The sequence below is a fragment of the Pelobates fuscus genome, chromosome 4 (genome assembly GCF_036172605.1).
Source record: "Pelobates fuscus isolate aPelFus1 chromosome 4, aPelFus1.pri, whole genome shotgun sequence".
Classification (NCBI taxonomy): domain Eukaryota; kingdom Metazoa; phylum Chordata; class Amphibia; order Anura; family Pelobatidae; genus Pelobates; species Pelobates fuscus.
The window spans coordinates 221553615-221576516 of NC_086320.1; the positions used below are offsets into that span (position 1 = coordinate 221553615).

A 22902-nucleotide genomic window follows, 5' to 3' on the forward strand; every position below is an offset into this window, starting at 1 on the left:
AAATACAACATCTTAAGAAATTGACAAAGATCCTTTCACTCCAACTACCAGGTACAGCTAAAATTAAAGAAGAATTAAAGAAGTTAAAGTGGATTAGGGCGAATGTTCTGCCAGCTGGACACATCACAGGAGTTATAGATCACCTTCTTACTCCATTAAGTAATAGAAAATGAGAAATTGTTACATCAACAGGCGCAGACCCCTTGCTGTATGGGCTGATAGTGTCTGATTATTTGGTAGTTATTCTGTAAGTTCTTGTTTGTGGTAATTGTAAAGATTGGGTAGCAGGTTTTAATCAACATCCAATACTCATAGTCATGCACACGAGTGAACCACCTAAAGGAATTTATAGTGCCAGGACATCAAAGCTGTTTTCCTGACACTATAGGTTCCTACAGTGCATCCCTCCCTCACACTCCCCTCCCTGCGCCGCTGAAGGGTTTAACACCCGTTCAGTCACTTATCCGAATCTCATGCCGATGTTCCTTGGCACTGGGTCAGGCTCCGTCCAACGTCAGCTGGGGGGGGAGGGAGGGAGACCTAATGCACATGTGTGGCAAGTGCCACGCTCGCATCAGGATTCCCTATAGGAAAGCATTGTTTCAATGTTTCCTATAGGGATTCGATTGACGCGGGAGGACGTCCAGTGTCATTTAGGTGACTTTTTGATCCACTAACCACCTGGAAGTCCCTCTAGCTGTCTGGACAGCCACTAGAGGTGGACTTAATAATGTGGATAATGTGGATCATAATAATTACCACTGTAGGGTTAAGGGACATGGGGCATTGCACCCAGACCACTTCAATGAGCTGACGTGGTCTGGATGCCTGTAGTGTCCCTTTAAATACACACACACAGTTTTCCTATACATTAAATGGACACTATAGTCCCCAAAACAACTTTAGCTTAATGAAGCAGTTTTGGTGTATATATCATGCCACTGAAGCCTCACTGCTCAATTCTCTGCCATATAAGAGTTAAATTACTTAGTTTATGCAGCCCTAGTCTAACCTCCCTGCAAGTAACTTGAACAGCCTTCCTCCAACACTTCCTGTAAAGAGAAACCTAATGTTTACACTTGCTTTATGGCAGATTCGGTTTAATTTAGAATATTTTATCTCCTTATTTGTTTTTCGCTTGCTAGACCTTGCAGGAGCCTCCTGTGTGTGATTACAATTTACAGAGCAGGAGATAGAAACTGCTAAAGTAAGTTAACATTTGATTAAAAATGAAACCTTTTTTTATTTTTTATTTAAGTGGTGTCAGTCACAGCCAGGTGTGGCTAGGGCTGCACAGACAGAAATAAAATTGATTGAACTCCTGAATTGGCACTGAATTGAGCAGTGAGACTGCAGAGGCAACTTTAGCTTCATGAAGCAGTTTTGTATATTTGTGTGTAGATACACACAAATATACAAAACTGCTTCATGAAGCTAAAGTTGTTTGGTGACAATTATGTCTCTTTAATATTCCTGCATTCACACTCACACTCACACTCCAAACATACAGACCCCTTACATATAAACACACAACACTCTGCATTAACATTTATGCACTCTCCAAAATATATCGATCACAGCATTCACACACACACAAACACATACATACAGGCAAGCAATACAAGCACACCCAACATTCCCACAAACAGACACTTTACACATTCACACACAGACTGATGGTGTATAATAGACTGGAAAAAAAAACATAAATAGCATTGCGTATGAAATCATGAAATGCAAGGTGGAAAGAAATGACATACAAAATGAAACATGAAATGCAATGGAATATGGGGTAAATTACAAAATATATATATATATATATAAAATGGAGACTGAGGGATAAACTGGGGAGATACAGGGCTTGAAAGGAAAAGCTTTAGGAATGTAAAACCAAAATAAGTAAATAGAGACAGAAATAAGTACGCTAGAGAAAGGAAAAGATGGATACCTGAAATGTGGATGAACCGGTATCAGGACAAGTGATGCGACAGATTTGGATGGTGCAAGTGACATTGTGAGGGAAACAAATCTAATTCAAAGTAGTGTGCAGTTGGTTTGAATGTATCACAGAGCTCTACAAAAATAAATGTGATACATGACACAATACTGTGGGGCCTTTTTTTTTTAATTTATTTTTGTTATGGGGTTCTGTGATAGAGCAATGTACAGTGTCTGAGGTTCATTGCTGTGGAACAAAGTTACACACACAATGAATAGTACATTCCACAACTCCACACTATTAAAAACACACAATATAGTGCTCTCCAAATGAGTGATATTTTTTGCATTGCAGTTAAATAAACCTCCAATACTCCTGCTGAGATTTGACTTTGGCTATGCCCCTGTACAATACAGGTAAAAGGAGTATTGGAAAGTATTAGAAAGGTGGGATTTTATTGTGTCAACATTGCTTATGGTTTATCACAAAGCGTTAACACGAGTCACTTTCAATGAAGCAGTTAAATATCAAATGCTAAAACCGAAAATCCAATTGTAAAATATTAGTTAAAATAGCCAACCTGTGTCTATATTCATGTTGGAGAATTTCTCCAAATCTGCCATTTTAGCCTACATAGATGTTTAGTAAACAACCCTCCGCATAGTATTGTTCGATATACACACTAGGCTTTTCATATGCAAGTATCACTTGACAAGCAACAGAAAAAGTATGGTAACTACTTAAAGGGGCACTGTCAACACCATTTATGGATTCACTTTTAGCCAAACAGAAATGGCAAATTCTTAGCAATATATAGAACTCTAGCAATCAGCACAATGTTACTGCCCCCATTTTAGAACTATGCTGGTTAATATCTAATTATGATAAATAATGCTAACCTTTTTTTCTGTCAGTAGCATTTCTGCAATATTTTAATGAACCTGGTGAGCAGCCATCTTGAAGAGGCTTACAGGCTTTTATTTTATTTTTACATATACACACACATCATTTATACAAGCCTGTTACCTTGGTTTTTAAAACCGCAAGTTGGCTGCTGCATTCAGAATTGGTGTGGTATTTTTTAATTTATTTTATTATAAGAAGACTCGAATTGTGTTGAAGTTTTCTTATATATTTATCCACCACAATGAAAAGTTGATATTAAATATATTTCCTTTTTAAGAATGATTCCAACTATGCCAGACACAATTGTTTTTGATTGCAATGTATACCCAAAGGAAATGTGAGCACATCTTACAAAATAAAGTCTTTTTTTAAAACTGAAGCAAAAGCATTTCTTTTTATTATTAGTGGTAACACTTGAAACAGAAAGTCATTGCATTTTTTCCAAAACAAACAAAAAACAAAACATCAGTCCTATAAAATCCTGTCTTATGCCAGAAAGGCTTTTTAAGCGCTGATCACACTTTTACCACAGTGTAAGCTATACTTATAAAAGAAGACCTTTTGTTGAAATAGTGCAATATATATTTTTTTTCATTTATCTAGAATACAAATACAAAGAAAATGCAAAAGTTATTGAATAAATGCAAACTCAGCATTTCGCTGCATTTGGCTGGGCAGAAAACTCATAAGAGTGTTTTTTTGGTATATTGCTTGTACTCCTTCCTGATCACCTTCACCCCAGGGAGGAGAATCAAGAGGCTCACGCTTGATATTCTGAACAAGGCTGTGAGTTTTGAACTCACACTGTAGCTTGTAGGAGTTGTCACCTTGACTTTTGTCGTCAATAGACGCAGCTGCATAGAACTGGTTGTTTAGGCAATCGCCTTGGAGGCTCAGCATACTTTCTAAGTAGGCACACTTCTGGGGGCAGAATTGGGCTGCCTCTTTGTTGAAAATCCCTTTATAAGGTCTATTTACATTAATATGGTTGATATTAGTAGCCGGCATAAAGCAATGTCCTCTGCGAGGTGAGTGGATATGGTGCTTTGGTTTCAGACATGAAATTTGCTCTGTGAGGTCCGATTCAGTCTTAACATGTAGCCCTTCAGGAAAGTCCAGCATTGATTTTCTTAGTGCAGTGTTCTCACCAAACCAGCTAGGGGCATTGGTCTCTGAGTAAATCTCAGGCCTGCCCTCAGAATCAGAATCATTTTCGATTTTTATGGGTATATTTAAAGGCATCCCTGAATCATATAGAATATCTGGAGATATGAAGGAACCTTCCAGTTTGATGTTATCTGAAAGGTATGAGTCCACCGAATGCTGCTGCTGCTGGCCATATGATTGAAAATGTTCTGAGCTACCATGGTTGGGTCTCCCGTTGACAACGGTTCCAGAATGGATTTGGTCTGAGCTGTAATAAGTCCTGTTTGTCCTGTTTGAGAATGTCCCAACTGGCTGATGACTTGACCGGGAATTGGTAGGGTTTTTTACTGCCCATCCAATGTTGGTGTTGCAGTTATTTTGTACATTAGAAAAGTGCTTAGAAAACATGCTGGTTTCTTCAGGTAAATAAGTTTCATTCTTAGTCGGGTGAAGCTTGGCTTTTAGATCCTCCATCCCCTGTTTCCCCCAAGTAAGATGGTGTTTCATGTTTAGCACAGGTTCGGAGGTACTGTGACCTTGAAGTGCATCTCTGCCACTCTTCATTATGCCCATGTTATTTTGTTTCTTAATCAGCTGCTCATCCTCCCTGAGAAACACAAGAGAAGCAGAAAAGAACAATGAGCGTATGACAAATGTTGAATTTTTTTTTATTTTTAAAGACAATGTAATATTTAAGCTATAACTTTTTTTTTATTATTTAGCATACAGTACAGCTGCCAATTAATATTCTGATACTGTGATCAGGAAAAAATCCACAAAAATGAAACATGTAAAACAACACGTAGCCATATGTTTGTAAAAACATTTTTTTTTATCCTGAACATGGCAGCAGGCGCTTAACAGACAAGAGCCACCATTTTAATATGCTTAAAGCTGATCAGTCACTTCCTAGAATTTCCAATATTATGTTTACTTATTTTTAACTCTGTGTCGGTCACTGTTATAAGCACTGTCCTTTGCACATACAGTTGTAATCACAATTATTCAAACGCCATTGAAAATAAGGTTTATTGTCGAAATTTACAGACTTTCAGCTGTTTGCAATGAACAATTAAAACAAAAGCAATTTGAAAGATCTCAACACGACAAATGCTTCAAGTGGTTTCCCCAAATTCAACCAAAAATACAACTTTTTTTGATTGCAACTGTTTAAAACATTAATTGAAGAGGAGAAATAAAACATTGTTTCTATTCCTCCTCTTCATTCGGAATGTTTGCCCTGGCTTTTCCTTGTATCTGAATTATGATGTTATATGGTAAATCTTTTAAGGGACACTATAGTCACCAGAACAATTACAGCTTATTGTAGTTATTCTGGAGAGTATAGTATAGTTTTAGAGAAAAGGCAAATGTTTACATTACAGCCTAAGAACACCTCTAGTGGGCACTCCTCAGACTGCCACTAGAGGTGCTTCCTGGGTCGTTCAGTGTCTCCACACTGTGCATGGAGACTCTGAACTTTCTCAATAGAGATGCATTGATTCTAGAGATGCTATGAGGAGATGCTGATGTACAACATTTGGCTCCTCCTTCACACCACCTCCTTGGCTAAGATCATCAGAATTGACTATCTCATCCAATCCAATGCTTTCCTCAGCATTCTGATTGGCTGAGATCATAATTTCTGATGATGTCAGCCAAGAATGCAGGGCGCGGCCAGAGATGAGGCGCTGGATAAAGGTTAGTAAGTTACCTTTCTAACCCGAGGTAAGGCCGGTCAATCACCTAAATGGTGGTTTTCGAACCATAACGTCAGGAATGCCCCTTTGATATATTATTTTTTATAAGAACCCAGAGCACCTCATGGTAAAAAAGGTTAACATAAGCGATAATTTTCAATGTTTTATTCAATGGTGTAAATTCCAGAGAAGTGACAGTTCTCCTGTAAAACTCAAGAGAGTTCTTTGGAATAGGTTGGAGTTGTATAAATAATAAAACATATATTTTTTTTATTTAAAAAAAATAAAAATAAAAAATACAGTTAATGCAAGATGTGATCCTTGTGTAGTCATGGGTACCACATCCAGCTAACAATATTATCAGTCATTTCAATCGAAGACTCATTCATGCTGATACTCTGATGGGCTGCCACAGACATTTCACTAACGAAACGAAAATCAATACTTCCTGACAATCCCAAACTATTTGATATCATTTAATTACTGAACTTGAGCATTCTTTAAATCACATTTCACTTTAAAGAATTTTAACACCATGTAGCTTTTTATTTAACATAAGAACTTAGTTTAGTTGCTTTTCAAAAACATGATTGTTTTTAAAAGATTCTTCATCATTTTAAACGTAGTAACCCATCAATAATCGATCATTGTGATAATTAAGTAGTTTAAAATAATGTTTTCACCAGCATATGTAGCATTTAAAATCAGTTATTTGGAAAAACTGAATATTGGTGCAATAACATTGATTTCATAATTTCTAACTCTGGGTTGCAAAGACTTGATGTAATATGACATTAATTGATCAATTTAGTTTAATTCAAGGATTTTTGAAAGCAGACTTGTGAGAATATGACATCATATTACTGCACGCATCAATTAATGAAGACACGGTTTATAGCACCAGACTGCAGGTAAGTGACCTGAATAAGGTCAAATTTGTCAAATATTGGACAAATATATATCATTGTATATACTGTTGAGGTATATCTTTTGTGGATTTGCAGAAGGTATGCTCACAGACTATCTCAGCAACAAGGGAGAATAAAGGGTAGAATACTGTATTATGCAGGACTATTCCATGGAAATCAGAGTTTTGCATTAAGTCATTTACATTCTTACCTTTGGGATTGTGCTGGAACCACTACATAATCCGAATATCCATTTCTGTACAACAAGGGTGCATTTGCCCAAACCCACTGGTCTTCGTTTGCTCGGACTTTCAACAAAGATATTCCATTATCACCTGTATTCATTACTATGAAAAGCAAAATAAAAGGAATATACTTTTAATTGATGTTTGTATTGTTGTATGTCATATAGAGAATATTTGTAGAACTCTATCTAGACAGACAGACACAGATAGATACATACATACATACATAGATACAAAAATGTAGTGCTACTGCTTAACATCATAGAAAAAAAAATGTTAGTGTAGTGTACCATACTATGTTCATGTAGTGTACCATAGTGTAGTGTAGTGTTCATGTAGTGTACCATAGTGAAAGCAGCCAGAGAAGGGGTGAAATGAGGGAAAGCTCTGTCTATAAGGTATATATGCAGGCTCAAATGGCTTCAATATAATACAGTTCTCCGATTCTACTTAGGCAACAGTACTTACTGTATGTGTGCACACTGCACCGAGTCATGCATTATTTGGAGTTTTTTTTTTTTTGGAATATATCACAACAAAAATAAGTTTCGTCACACAATGTATTACAAATACTATTTCTATAAAGAATGAACATGAAAAAAGTACACAAATTCTGTAGGTATCCCTAAACAGCAAGATTTTTTTTTTAGTTTTGTCTATATGCTATATGTTAATGGGCAACGACTACATTTTCATTTTGTCTGAACTGAATTTTGTCTCTTTGTTCATTTGTTTTGGAATGAAATTCTGACTTCATTTTAGTTTTGGATTTCCATTCAGACAAATGAAATTCCGATACGTGTTGTGGCTGCGTTTTGCAGGTATTTAGTAGGTAACTTCCTAAATTGGTACCCTTGTGGGATTGCCATATTCAAGGGTACCAAATTAGGTAGCTGTTTAGTAGATAGCTCCTTTTGGTTTAGTATATAGCTTCTTTTTATAGCAATCCCACAAGGATTAGGGAGATATCTAGTAAAAAGCTGAAATAACAAAATTACAAAAAGCCCTTCCTTAATTTTGGTCTTTCAGACAACTTTACTTAGTATTATTAAATTAGAAAACTTTTTTTCTATGTTTGTTAATACTGAACGCTATAGCAGGAGCAGAACCTGCTATTGACTCCCATCACAATTGTTTTTTTCCAGTAAATAAGTGTGACCTCTTTGCTTAAGCATCGCCCATTGTCAAAGATCATTCTCTACACTTGAAAAAGTAGCCTATACGTTTTCTTAAAAAAAAAAAAAATGCATCTTGCAAAGTAACAGTGTCCAAATATTGTCATTACAGATATTACTAAAATGTGCTGTAAATCGAATACAAAGCGGCATGATTGTTATGTTCACTTGACTAAGCTCAAAAATTTGTTACTTCCGGAGATATAATCTGGTGTGTTTTAGGAAGACCTGGAAAAAGCGTAATTGCCTCAAGGCTTTTTGGATGATTTAGCTATGGTTTGGCAAGTGTAGGAAGATATATATTAAATAAACATATTACAGGAACCGGAAAGGAAAGAATCTCTCAGTGTGTCAACATTAAGTTTGTTTATAGTATTCCTTTCACTAAACTTCTTAGGTGATTTGACCTCAATGAAATGTGATTTAATTACTGAGTTTGTCACAGAATACATCAGGGAGATCAATTCAAAAACTCTAGTGCTGCAAACCTCGTCCGTATTTTTATAAAATCAAGAAAAATAAAATAAATAGAAAGTGTGCTAATACAATAACCATCAGCCTTAGCGCTAAATATATTTTACATTACACTCTCCAAGCTGTGTCTACAGGTTGATGTGCTACAGATGTACAAATTGTAAGACATAGTTTAAGATCTGAATGTGAAAATAACCGTGCAAGACACTAGACCCTAGCTAACATTTTTACTTGTTTATATCGATCTCAAATTCCTATGGGGAATCATAGCCTTAACAGGAAGTATCATACCTAGATTGCTAATGTCTACATACATAGCGTGTCTTCGGTCATACCATCCGGAAACCTAATGCATATTGATTATTTTTTTTGTGTGTATATACCTTGTTGTATGTTTGTTTCCAACAAAGGTTATTTCTTAGCCATAAGCATTGGGATTGATGCCATTGCATTGTTGTAGTACCGTATTTCATTCCAATTTTATTACTGACGGAATATTGTATATACCTAAATGCGTTGAAAACCTCATCAACATTTTCCATATGTAGATCACAACTTAACCTACTGCTGGGTGTCTGATTTATCCTTATATGTCTTGGTTTACACTACTCAAAGTAAAATAGAATACAAATATTCATACATAATTTACTAAAGAAAATAAGAGAGACTTTATGTCAACTACCGTAGCTGCAGCTCCCAAAACAAATCAGTGTTTTTCTTATTTTTAGATATTCAAAAGATTTCCAAGTTTTATTTTAAAACATATATATATATATATTTAAATATAAAATACGAAAATGTGCTTGTCACTCTCCTTACCCAATACTCGATTCTGACATATTGTCAGGATCGGGACAGGGATCCAACACGCAGAGTACAAAGAGTGGAAAGGTACGTATACCGGGCCTTAGAATGGCCGGACTAACGTACCGAGAGTAATAGAGAATAGTCAGAGACAAGCCGAGGTCGAGGGAACGAGAAGACAGATAAGCGAGAGACAAGCCGGGTCAAGGGATAACAGAGAAGCAGGGTAGTACAACAAGCCGAGTCAAAACCAAAGAGAGCAAACTAGAATACCAGAGCACTGAGTGACTAGACAAGCTAGAACCACGACAGGGCAATGAGCTGAAGCGAGAAGTAAGCTTAAATACCCTGGCTCCGGATGGTAATCACGCCTCTGACAAGTACCGATTGGATATCGGACACTTGAGTGACAGGTCGCTCGAGATAGCGTCATGACGTCACGTATTGAGCGTCCTGCTAGAAAAGGACGTGGATTCCTCGCGGCCGGTGTTTAAGTGACTGGATGAACCGCGAGGAACGAAGGAAACAGCTCGCCTGGACGGGCAAACCACCAAGTCTCTACCTCCCTTAGAGGTAGAGGCCTCAGGTACCCTGACAGTACCCCCCCTCTCAGATACGCCCACCGGGCGGAAGGAACCGGGGCGAGATGGGAAGCGGAGGTGAAATGCTCTGCGAAGGCGAGAAGCATGAACGTCCTCCTGAGGTACCCAACTCCTCTCCTCAGGACCATATCCCCTCCAGTTGACCAGATATTGCAATTTTCCCCTTGAAATTCTGGAATCAATGATGGAGCTGACCTCGTACTCCTCCCGACCCTCCACCTGAACAGGACGAGGCGAGGAGGCCTTAGAGGAGAATTTGTTGCAAATAAGAGGTTTCAACAAGGAGACATGAAAAGAGTTAGGAATGCGTAAGGCAGGTGGCAGAGCAAGGCGATACGCAACCGGATTGATACGAGTGAGGACCCTGTAAGGACCTATGTAGCGAGGAGCAAATTTCATAGATGGAACTTTTAGGCGAATATTCTTAGTACTCAACCATACCCTATCCCCAGGAACAAAAACAGGAGCCGCTCTTCTATGCTTGTCAGCGTGTTTCTTGAACAACGAGGAACTATGTAACAGAATTTGCCGAGTCTGATCCCATAATTTCTTCAGGTTGGCGACATGATCATCAACCGACGGTATCCCCTGAGAAGAGGAAACCGAAGGAAAAATCGAAGGATGAAAGCCATAGTTCATGAAGAAAGGGCTAGAGCGAGTTGAATCGCAAACAAGGTTATTGTGTGCGAACTCCGCCCAAGGAATCAAACCGACCCAATCGTCCTGGTGTTCGGAAACAAAGCAACGCAGATACTGTTCGATCTTTTGATTGGTACGTTCAGCAGCTCCGTTAGACTGAGGGTGATAGGCAGAGGAGAAGTTCAATTTGATACCCATTTGAGAACAAAAGGATCTCCAGAAACGTGAGACAAATTGAGAGCCTCTATCAGAAACAATCTCCGAAGGAATCCCATGTAGGCGAAAAACCTCTCTCGCAAAAATCTCCGCCAATTCAGGAGAAGTCGGAAGTTTAGGTAATGGCACGAAATGGGCCATCTTAGTAAATCTATCCACCACCGTGAGAATAACAGTCTGTCTCTTGGAAGCAGGCAAATCAACGATAAAGTCTATGGACAAACAGGACCAAGGTTTCTCAGGAATGTCCAAGGGGTGTAACAGGCCACATGGAGATGCATGAGGTAGTTTAGTCTTGGCACAAGTCTCACAAGCTGCGACGAACTCCTCAATATCTTTTCGAAGTGAAGGCCACCAGAAATCCTTGGATATCAGAGAGTATGTCTTGCGAATACCAGGGTGACCAGCTATTTTACTTTCGTGAAAACATTGTAAGAGCTCCAGTTGAAGTTCAGGAAGAACAAAGTTTCTTCCCTCAGGAGTGTTTTCGGGAGCTAGATGTTGTGACTTCAAGATCTGGTCAAGTAGCGGAGAATGAATTTTGAGACTGGTATTAGCAATAATATTGCATTTGGGTACAATGGAGGACAAAAGTGGTTCAACTGAAGCATAAGGCTCATATTGGCGAGATAGCGCATCGGCTTTAGAATTCTTTGACCCAGGTCTGTAAGTCAGAACGTAATTGAAATGGGTAAGAAACAACGACCAACGAGCCTGCCTGGAGGACAAACGCTTGGCCTCTCCGATATAAGACAAATTTTTGTGGTCTGTTAGAATGGTAACAGGATGTAATGTACCTTCCAATAAATGTCTCCACTCTTTCAAAGCCTTGATAACCGCTAGTAATTCTCTGTCACCAATGTCATATCTGCTTTCAGTACCGGTCAATTTTTTAGAGAAAAATCCACATGGATGTAATGGTTTATCAACACCCAACCTTTGAGATAGGACAGCACCTAAACCAGTCTCTGATGCGTCTACCTCAAGTAGAAAGGGCAGAGAAGTGTCGGGGTGAACTAAAATTGGAGCGGAAGCGAAAAGCTCCTTGAGAGTTTTGAACGCAAGGAGAGCTTCAGTAGTCCAATTCTTAGTATCAGCCCCCTGTTTGGTCATATTAGTGATAGGTGCGATAATGGAAGAATAGCCCTTAATAAAGCGCCTATAATAATTAGAAAAACCAATAAATCTCTGTACGGCTTTAAGACCTTTGGGTAAAGGCCACTCTAGAATGGACTGGAGCTTATCCGGATCCATCTTAAATCCCTCCCCAGAGATCACATAGCCGAGAAAGGTTACCTGGGTTTGATCAAAGCTACATTTCTCCAACTTGCAGTACAAGCCATGCTGGAGAAGCTTGTGCAAAACCCTCCTGACTTGCTTGTGATGAGTCTCAATCTCACTAGAATGAATGAGTATATCATCTAGGTATACAATGACGCAATCTTGCTGAAATTCCCTAAGAACCTCATTTATCAGATCCTGGAATACAGCTGGTGCATTGCATAACCCAAAAGGCATAACAGTATATTCATAGTGGCCATATCGAGTATTGAATGCCGTCATCCACTCATGTCCCTGCTGGATTCTCACCAAGTTATATGCCCCTCTGAGGTCTAACTTGGTGAAAATTGTAGAGCCCTTCAAACGATCGAAGAGTTCGGTGATCAAGGGAATCGGGTAGGCATTTTTAATGGTTATCTTATTTAGGCCTCGATAATCAATACAAGGTCTCAAAGAACCATCCTTCTTTTTAACAAAAAAAAATCCAGCCCCGGCAGGGGAGGAGGACCTCCTAATGAATCCCTTGTCTAAATTTTCGTGAATATATTCCTCTAGAACTGAGTTCTCTTTCGTAGATAACGGGTATACATGACCTCTGGGCGGCATGGTACCAGGGAGTAGGTTAATTTTGCAATCAAAGGACCTGTGTGGGGGTAAGGTATCGGCTTTCTTTTTGTCAAATACAGCCTTTAAATCTAGATACTGAGACGGAATTTGTGTCTCTGTAGGATTGTCAGAGTTAGCCGATGTGTTGGTTAAGCCGAGAGGTGAGACCTTCCGCAAGCATTTCTCTTGACAATTCTGTCCCCACGAAACTATCTCCCCTGACTCCCAATTAATAATAGGGTTATGTCTCCTCAACCAGGAGTACCCCAGGACTATGGGAATAGACGGAGAAGAAATGAGCAGTAAGGATATGTCCTCTCTATGTAAGATGCCAACAGTTAAGTTAATCGGTATGGTCTCATGGAAAATAACAGGCTCAAGTAACGGTCTACCATCGATGGCCTCAACAGCCAGTGGTGTCTCTTTTAACTGGAATGGAATAGCATGCTTGGCAGCAAAACCCTGATCTATAAAGCTCTCCGCAGCTCCAGAATCGATTAGTGCCATAGTCTTAACTACTCCCTTTTCCCACTTTAAAGAAACGGGTAACAGAAGCCTGAGCTCTTTGTAGTTGTGAATAGAGGACAAAGTAGAAACACCCAAGGCCTGTCCTCTAGAGGAACTTAGGTGCGAGCGTTTCCCGAACGATTGGGACAATTTAGGCGTAAATGACCCCTGACTCCACAATACATACATAAACCCTCCCTTCTCCTGTACTGTCTCTCCCTCTCTGTGAGATGAGTACTGCCTATCTGCATAGGTTCAGGAATACGTAAGTCCTCGAACTCAGAATCTTGAAAGGTAGGCGCTAGTTTAAAGGAGGGTCTACGGGTCCTATCTCGAGTGTTCTGCCTCTCTCTTAAGCGTTCATCAATACGAGATATAAAAGAAATTAAATCCTCCAAATTTTCAGGGAGTTCTCTAGTAGCGACCTCGTCAAGAATTACATCTGATAACCCATTCAGAAACACATCTATATAAGCCTGTTCGTTCCACTTAACTTCTGCCGCCAAGGACCTGAACTCTAGTGCATAATCCACAAGTGTTCGATTGTCCTGTCTAAGGCGCAACAGTAATCTAGCTGCATTGACCTTTCTACCAGGAGGGTCAAAAGTTCTTCTAAACGCAGCTACAAAGGCATTATAATTATAGACTAGTGGATTATCATTCTCCCATAAAGGATTGGCCCATCTCAGAGCTTTTTCAATGAGTAAAGTAATAACAAATCCAACCTTCGCTCTATCTGTAGGATAAGAGCGGGGTTGTAATTCGAAATGGATGCTAATCTGGTTCAGAAAGCCACGACACCTCTCCGGTGACCCGCCATAACGTACTGGTGGGGTGATACGGGAAGAAGCGCCTACAGTGGCTACCTCTAGACCTGAGACTGCAGGAGAAATAGAAGGAGTACGTGTCTCCTCAGGTGGATTACTAGCACGAGACAAAAGTGCCTGTAGTGCCAAAGCCATCTGATCCATCCTATGCTCCATGGCGTCAAACCTGGGATCCGAAGAACCAAGCTGACTGTTTGTACCTGCAGGATCCATTGGCCCTGTCGTAATGTCAGGATCGGGACAGGGATCCAACACGCAGAGTACAAAGAGTGGAAAGGTACGTATACCGGGCCTTAGAATGGCCGGACTAACGTACCGAGAGTAATAGAGAATAGTCAGAGACAAGCCGAGGTCGAGGGAACGAGAAGACAGATAAGCGAGAGACAAGCCGGGTCAAGGGATAACAGAGAAGCAGGGTAGTACAACAAGCCGAGTCAAAACCAAAGAGAGCAAACTAGAATACCAGAGCACTGAGTGACTAGACAAGCTAGAACCACGACAGGGCAATGAGCTGAAGCGAGAAGTAAGCTTAAATACCCTGGCTCCGGATGGTAATCACGCCTCTGACAAGTACCGATTGGATATCGGACACTTGAGTGACAGGTCGCTCGAGATAGCGTCATGACGTCACGTATTGAGCGTCCTGCTAGAAAAGGACGTGGATTCCTCGCGGACGGTGTTTAAGTGACTGGATGAACCGCGAGGAACGAAGGAAACAGCTCGCCTGGACGGGCAAACCACCAAGTCTCTACCTCCCTTAGAGGTAGAGGCCTCAGGTACCCTGACACATATTGCCTAGGTGCTTATCCGAGTTGTAAATATAAATATAAAAATAAAAGTAAGGGTGCCCTCACAGAACTTTCCAAAAATCTGCAGTATTTAATTTGTTACAAAAATTACACCTGTGCTCCAATTAATCAATATTTTGACCCCATTCAAGTCTTTTTCAAGATGGGGAAGTATTTGGGTTAGACAATATCTGTCCCTCTGTTTTGGAATGCATGGTTTGGTACTCTTTGTATATTTTGCTTTCTTCACAGTATAACTTAGCAACCACGGTCACTAGAGGCAACACACCAGCATGTCATACACACACGTCATGACATTACGTAGCTCCTCCCCCTCACTCCTGTGCAATTCCACATTTTGTCCGGCTGGAGGGCTGTTTTTTCAGGTAGGGTAAGTCACTATATTTTATTGTATAAATATCTGTATCTGTTGATCTTGAAAAAGAACCGACCGGGGTCGAAACATTGATTATTTGGAGCACAGATGTGATTTATGCAACACATTAAATACTGCATATTTTTAGATAGTTATGTGTGTGCACCCTTACTTTTATATTTATATTTAAATATATAGGTCTTGATAAAAGTCCTACGAGGACTGAAACGTTGAACTTATCACTGGCACGTTTGTGAATAAATTGAATAGTTTTTTCTACTAAGTCCTTTCGAGTGCACTCGTTTTTTCGTTATACATACTGATGGCTGAGGCAGCACCAAGGCAAGAACAAGACCGGTACATTGAGTGCGGAGTTTCGCTATTTTATATATATATATATATATATATACATATATATATATATATATATATATATATAATATTTAATATATTTATTTTAAAATATTTATAAAAATATTTATTTAAAACATAGGATTTTTGGATACATTTTTCTAATTATTTAATTATTTTGAAAGATATTTTAATATTTTGTGATACCTTGCTATATTTTTTTGATATTTTATATATTTTTTAAATATATTTTAAAAGTGTTAAATCATTTAAGAATCTTATTCAAAAATATTAAATCAAGGCCATCATTATTATATAAATTAATGGTGATATTCACATGTAATTACATTTTTTTGTGTATTTAATCCTAATTTTCGCTTTTGAACTGTTGCCGATGTTTGTGTCCAAGTGATGTGCCGTGCTTTAGAAGAATAGAGTACAGAAGCTGCACGGTATGCTGTAAAAGGGACTAGCAACAGCCAATGGAAAATTAATATTTGTCTTGTTCTTTATTGTTTTTTCTGCATAAAGTTCATATTTAGGTCCTTCAAATCCTGGAAGGTAGTTTCATATCCTTCACTGTTTTTTTGATGTGTTGCAGAAACAGAGATTAGTATACCATAAAGTCATAGCAATCAGGATACCTACATTTTATCTGGTTTTCTGCACTGTGTAACATGTTAGGAAAACATGTCCCTTGGTGAATGTTCCTTGCGCTGTGCTCTGCATCACAGACACCGGCTACAGGTTTCACTCTGTAAAAAGAAGATAAATGGTAACAACACATGGGTCTACCATAGTATAAACACGCAAGACACAATCATACCTTTTTAGTTTGGGGTTAGATTTAGAGCATGCATTTCATGTATCATTCAATGTGTTATGATAGCTATACTGGGGTGTTTTGTAACAAGGCATATATGGTTTTAAGTGATCTTTTCAAATATTATTTTCTGAACATATTCTATAGATTTGTTCCACTAAAGGAACATACATAGGCCTTGATTTAATATTGCTGGGTACATTTTCCAATTGATTTAATATTTTTAGATAACATTTTTCATAATACTAAATCATTTTAAAAGTTTACCTTTATCAAAAAATAAGCTTTTCCAACAATATTAAATCAAGTCCTTAATAAGTAAACAATTTTTTTTTTTAAAAATGTCATTCTTGAACACTTTTTACCAGTTAGGAATATGAAAATTCAATAGTTATAATTTTGAAGGGAGCTCAGTTATTTACTTACTCTCAATAGTCCCACGAACTGTTTGACATTTCATTCCTAAGCATAATGTATACACAAAGGATTTTAAAAATAAAATGTTCAATTAAACCTAAAGTAGGAATAAGGAAAAAATGGCTAATAATAATTTGGAGGCATAATGACCAAGTTTAAAGGGTGACAGTATTATCCTACTAGAGGGACCCTAGGATTTACCTGACCATATAGTGCACAATGTATCTCGTGTAAGCACCACTCTTATCATTGGAAAGGAAAATCTCCACTAGATGCTGATTCAGCATGTAACTATAGACATGCATTAAGTACATACGAGAGACATCTCAATTATTTGCAGAAATGTGAAGTATGTGTCACTGGAATCTAAGTACTTTACAAATAATTGTTCCTTATCTTCTCTATCACCTTCTAGATCTTTTTTGAACAATTTGGAATTTTTGTACAATGTGCGGGCCCTGTGGCAACAACTATCAGTGTCAATTCCTTCCTGTTTCATGTGTCAGTTTTATGTTATTAAATTATGTTTCAGTAGTAAACCCCTGCAGCACTGGGTTAATCTGGAATGATTAAAGTAAACCAGCAATGAAACATTTCACTAACTTGAAATTGCTCCTATTTACATTGAATACACCATATATTACAAAGATGCATGGTATATTTAATGTAAAATAGATTGGTTTACTCATCTTTCCTCCGTTTCAGCACTGCTTCATGGGTGTTACTCTTCATGTAACACCCACCTCCGGCCATCCGCCGCGTCATCTCCGTCCTTCCTGGTCTACGTTACTTGCCCTGCTTGGGACACATCTCCAAGAAGGGCAAGTCTTGCCAGTGACGTTGACATGTTGGCTTCATTGTGTCACTCTGTTCCTATACTGCCTAGCCGGCAATAGAGACCGTTTCCATGCGCTGTGGTGGCTATGGGTGGAGAGCAGAGGGACCTCCTGTGGGAGGTCTTTTCCGTTTTTCCTTGTCAGTCAATGCCTCAACACGCTGAGGCATTTACTGACAGCTGGGAGAAAAAAATATTTTGAAATAAGTTTTTCTTCTAATCTATACATTTGCTAGCAAAATGCTAGATTGAATCTTATGCTCAATTTAATGAGCGTAGGTTTTTTGGGGCGTGACAGGTCCCCTTTAAAGAGGAATACCTTGTTTTTCAGTTAGTCTTCATATGAACCCTAAGCTTTGTTGGCCAAAATTGAAACAGGTACAAAATAAATCACTATATTATATTAAATGTACAAAGGTGGTAAGTGCCTTTTATTTAAGCACCTCATATTTAAAAAATGAAGATTAACAAAAATTGGCACATTTTTTTCATGAGGCAATTTTAACTAAACAAAACCCTAACATAACCATGTGTACTTTATTCATTATCTATAAATGACATGAGAAGGACATTTTTAATTATCTACATCAATGTCTCTAAAACATTCAAAGGTTTTTTCAACCTAAAAATAGTGTTGTGATAAAAGACCGTTGTTGGTTAGAGTAGCTCTTTCCTGGTCCACCAACTAATTTACAAAAACAAACACACAAACACAAAAAAAACTCCACTTTTGGAAACGTCATAGGGTTGTCATCAGTGTCAAATTTAGTGTCAATTCTATGCAAATTTCGATGCACATCTGCTCATGGATTGGCTAAGGGCAGTAAGCTGACACTATCAGCCAACCAATGAGTTTTAGAATCGGCAACCAGCTTCTGCAGCCCTGCAGTAGCTGGATGTCGTAAATCAGTCAAAAAAGAAAATCAGGAACGCTGGGTAGACCCAAGCAAGAGGCTAAACCATTACAAAACATGTTGTCACATTACTGAGAAATGGAATCAAGGTACATGTGGCAGGCTGCAGTGGTTATGATGGTTGGAGTAACCCTTTAATTTAATTGGACACTGAAAATGAAAACCATCCAAGTAGCATCGACCACATAAACATCTATTGAGTTATCTACTTCAATATTGGGATCCAAACTGCAATAGCATGAGAAAGCCTACATGTCTATTCAGAAATTGCAATGTGGGTATTCACATACAATACATGTTTTTGGTTACTGTATTTCATGCCCCTCCCCCCTCCCCCCCTTTTGGTATTTTCTAGAGATTCTGATTGCCCACTTTTTGCAATAGAATTGATGCAGAGGGAGAAGGTATACATCCACAGCCACTTGCTGTCACATGGTATGGGGTAGCCAAGCTCTTTAGTAGAAATATATAAACAAAGAACTAGGCACCAAGTAATTCCTAGGGTCATTTATAAACATAAAAAAACATTTCAGAGCCTTGTTTTATGAGATAAACTAAGAGAAAATAAATCACCTTAGGTATACTTTGTGGGTGCCTGGTCTTTTGTACATAGTGCCTATATTTGATTGACTAAATAACAAAAATTTTCAATATTGGCAAAGACTAATTAATTAATAAAGGCACGCACAGCCAACTATCTCTTTATTCTGCTTGTACATGGTGGTAGCCAACGAGGAATGATGGAACTTGAGCACAGGTATATTGTGTTTCTTAATTTTCTATCTGCCTTGTTTCACACAGAGACAAACAACCCCACATAATAAGAATTACATAGAAAGGTGATTTACGTGTTATCCGTGTTGGAAGTCGCACCAGGTTTTTTCTGTGTCCTCATGAGCATGCTTTTCATTTTCATGTCACTGGCTGGAGGAAGCAGAAGTGGCACCGCTATGCAGAACAAAGCCATCTGTGGTGTAAAAACCTTTCCCGAAGAATTCTTCTTCTTCTGACCAAAGAGGAACTTCAGCTTGCCTTCAAACTGCATTGTCTGTAGACCCACAAAAAATGGAAACATTTATATCATATAAATGCGTCACTAAATAAAACCACTTTTTTAAGTGTTTTGTCTGCTATTCTAAAACATCACTTCTGTTTTTACATTACTGGTTAATATAACAAAATTCTGGTTAACATGACTAACAGTTAACTAATAATAACAGTATGTCGAAACTATGCTTATTTATCACAGATATACCTACAGTGCTTTACAAATATAACTGATGATTTATCTCAAAATACAAATCTCCAGGCAACTTCAAATATTACAAGCAAAAGAGTTTTATTCAATTATTTATTTATTTCAAGAGGTTTGAAAAAACATGGAGGATTTCCTGGTACCCATAGCCCCATTCCTTCTGACTCAGACATCATAATTTCATTTAAATGGGGTCTCTCATTTTGCCAAATCAAAATAGTGCCTTATGATATATAATTTTTTTTTTTAATTTTAACCTTATTTTTATTTAATCTACTTGTGTTTTATTTTATTTGGTCTACTGTAATCTATCTACCTATCTATCTAGAAGAGACCACTCCTATTTTTTCTTCCATAATCATCTCTACATGTATGGCAGCCATTATAACAACTCATTCTACTTAATGAGGTGTTGAGTGTCACACTACCTCCTCACAGCACCACTTGATCCCTGTGGTGCCATGTGATTACGGCACCTCCGATACTCCACACACATTCTGACACCTCATTTTGATGTCATTCGTGATGCAGAATGCTCAAGCTCTGTTCCTTTATAAATTTAAAGTTACATGGCGCCATTTTATGACATGCTATCTCCATATGACATCACACAGACCTATAAGCAATCACTACACAGTATAAGGTATTTAACTTCCTGGTTGTTCCTATTTGCTTGCAATGTCATGTTTTTTTGTGTACCCGAGAGTGCGTTGTAGTTTAGTAACCATTCTGTTTTCTGACCTTAGCTTGATTGACTATTCTTGCTCTCTATAACGCTGAACTTGGCTTGCTTTTCAATTCTGTGTACCTCTGATATCCCTGACCTCTGCTTGTTTATTCTGTGTCTGCTTGAAGAAGATCTGACTAATTTCTCAGTGCTAGCCCAGCCACTCTAAGGACCGGCATGCATACCTACCTTATTTCAACCTAGGTTTGCGTGTTAGGGCCAAGTCAGTTGTTTTATGAGAAAAGGTATAATAACCACTGTAGTTGTTAGCATTTTCCTCTTGCAAAAGGACCAGTGCTTGTCAAAAACAGTGCTTGTAAACCGGCAATTAGTTTACCATGTTCTGTTTAATTTAGTTTGGTCTTTCAATTCATGCTTTGGTAGCAGAGCACTGGAACAGCACACATTCTTTGGTGTACCTTCTTTTGCTCTTAACTGATTAAACTGCAAACTATGGTATGTTTCATTGCCCTGAGCAGCAACAACTCATAATCCCTGATCCACGCCAGTGGTATCTCGAAAGAACTGGCAATGGCTGAGCCTGTCGAACACCCACATCTAAAGGTAACTGTCTAAGCTCAGCCTCTTGCTTATTAACAGTGACCTATTTGGTTTGTTACTCTTATTTGTTTTGTTTTGCTTGTTTTTTGTTTTCTTTATGTCGATTTAACCGCAAAATAGTGAATGTAACTTACCGAATAACAGCTTAAAAGCATAAATGATAATGTCACTCGTGTTATATTTGTGTACCATGCATTCACAATAAAAATTTTTTTGAAAAAAACAAACAGTACTTGTAGTACCTCAAATGTAATTGGTATCAAAGAATAACTCTTGACCATGGCAAAAGACTTGAAAAGAAACATACAGGGTGTAGCAAAAGGACCACCACTGACGACATGCCTACCAGAGCATCAGAAATTACAACAAAGAGCTTCTAGCCCCCTAAAAGTGCTAGTGGCAGCAAGAAGCAGCTCCCAGTGGACACAAAACAGTCAAACGTTCTAAACCACTGTGACTATTTACAATGGGGGGGATTGGTTTGTCAGGGCACTCCTAACACCATGACTACTGTGCTGTTCTAGTTATGGTGCTTGGAGTGTTAGTTCAAAACTTAATAAAGTCTACATTACATTACCAATAAATATTAACCACTACACTACTACACTAACATTCATTTTTGAATGTTTACTACAATCCATAATTCCAATACTACTTGTCACTGCTCTGTTCTGTGGAGATGTCTGGCCTTGGCTTCTGGTATCTAGTACTCTTTTTACAATTCTTGTTTAATTTTTCTTGTTTTTTCTGGTTTTCTATTCCATGTCTGGTTTTATTTATGCTGGGTTTTCTGGGTTAATTCCTTTATTCCGTTCCTGGAATTCCCAGTCTCCTGGATTCCTTTATATTTTGTTTTATGTTGCCACACCCGTTCCTTTTCCATTCATCCTTTTATTTCAGTTGGTTCCTGCAGGCAGTTGTTCAAAGTCCTCTGCCCCTTACTTGCAGGTAAGTGGTGTGTGTGTTTTATTATTGTTCATTTAGTCATGCATATCTAGGCAGTCTAGGACCCACCGTAATTGGAGGACTTTGACGCAGTGGTGGGCTGCATACATCTTGGCCATTTATGTATGTCTAAATCTCCAATGTTTTACATATATAGTACTTAGTTAAGTCTCCTCTTGTTTTGCCTAGTATCTCTTGTCTTGTATTATTTTGTCTTGTATTCCCAGTTCATGTACAGTCCTGTCCTGCTCGTGTTTTCCTTCATGTCTTGTGTACATGTTCTGGGTTCTGCTTTCTGTCCTGCTCCGGTTCTCCTAGTTTTGTCTTGTTGTTTGGTGTCTATTCTAGTCTTGCCTTGTTTCTGTACTGGATACATGTCTGCTGCAGAGACTCCTTATCCAGTTCCTGGGAGGTCTGCATATTGTAATTTGGCACCTGGGATCTGCAGAAGCTGCATCAGGGCCCTGGTATGTGGCCGCACAAACGCTGATGTCCAACACCAGGGGGCATGCGGTTACCCTGCACCAGGCCCTGATAATCCATTTCCACACAGTGACTCCTAATATCAAGATCAGGCATACTGGGTCCCAGTCATTGGACCGCCACCCCGGACACGACTTACGTTTACGTAAGCTTAAAGATATTTTGTAATATAAAAGATACACATACTGTATATAATATGTTGATCACATAGTGGCTTCACAAAATGAATATTAAGATGCTAGCACAAGCGGTGATGCAGAATCTATTAATAGTGACAGAGAAAGTAATTTCATTGGCACAAAGTAATGTGGACATTGTTAATATTCCTACTTCTCTCCCTCTAACTATACCTCTATATCTCATTGCATGCCTTTCTTAGCAATGCCAGTAGATGGGGCTGTTGTACTCCACCGACTTATTTTACTATATAAACTTTCTATTGAATATTTCTT

The 22902-nt window shown here is 38.5% G+C and overlaps 1 protein-coding gene across 2 annotated transcripts in view; it reads right to left on the reverse strand.

Annotated features, from left to right (window-relative positions):
• Positions 1-3220: 3220 nt before the first annotated feature.
• The window catches only part of AHRR (aryl hydrocarbon receptor repressor), a 386440-nt gene continuing 366758 nt past the window's right edge, over positions 3221-22902 (reverse strand). For both annotated transcript variants that reach the window (XM_063451896.1, XM_063451895.1), the window contains exons 8-11: positions 19328-19527; positions 16139-16245; positions 6811-6946; positions 3221-4598 (exon numbers count right to left, since the gene is read on the reverse strand). In XM_063451896.1, coding sequence (XP_063307966.1) covers positions 3476-4598; positions 6811-6946; positions 16139-16245; positions 19328-19527 — 1566 coding nt within the window. In that variant the 3' untranslated portion in view covers positions 3221-3475. The remainder of the gene's footprint in view (positions 4599-6810; positions 6947-16138; positions 16246-19327; positions 19528-22902) is intronic.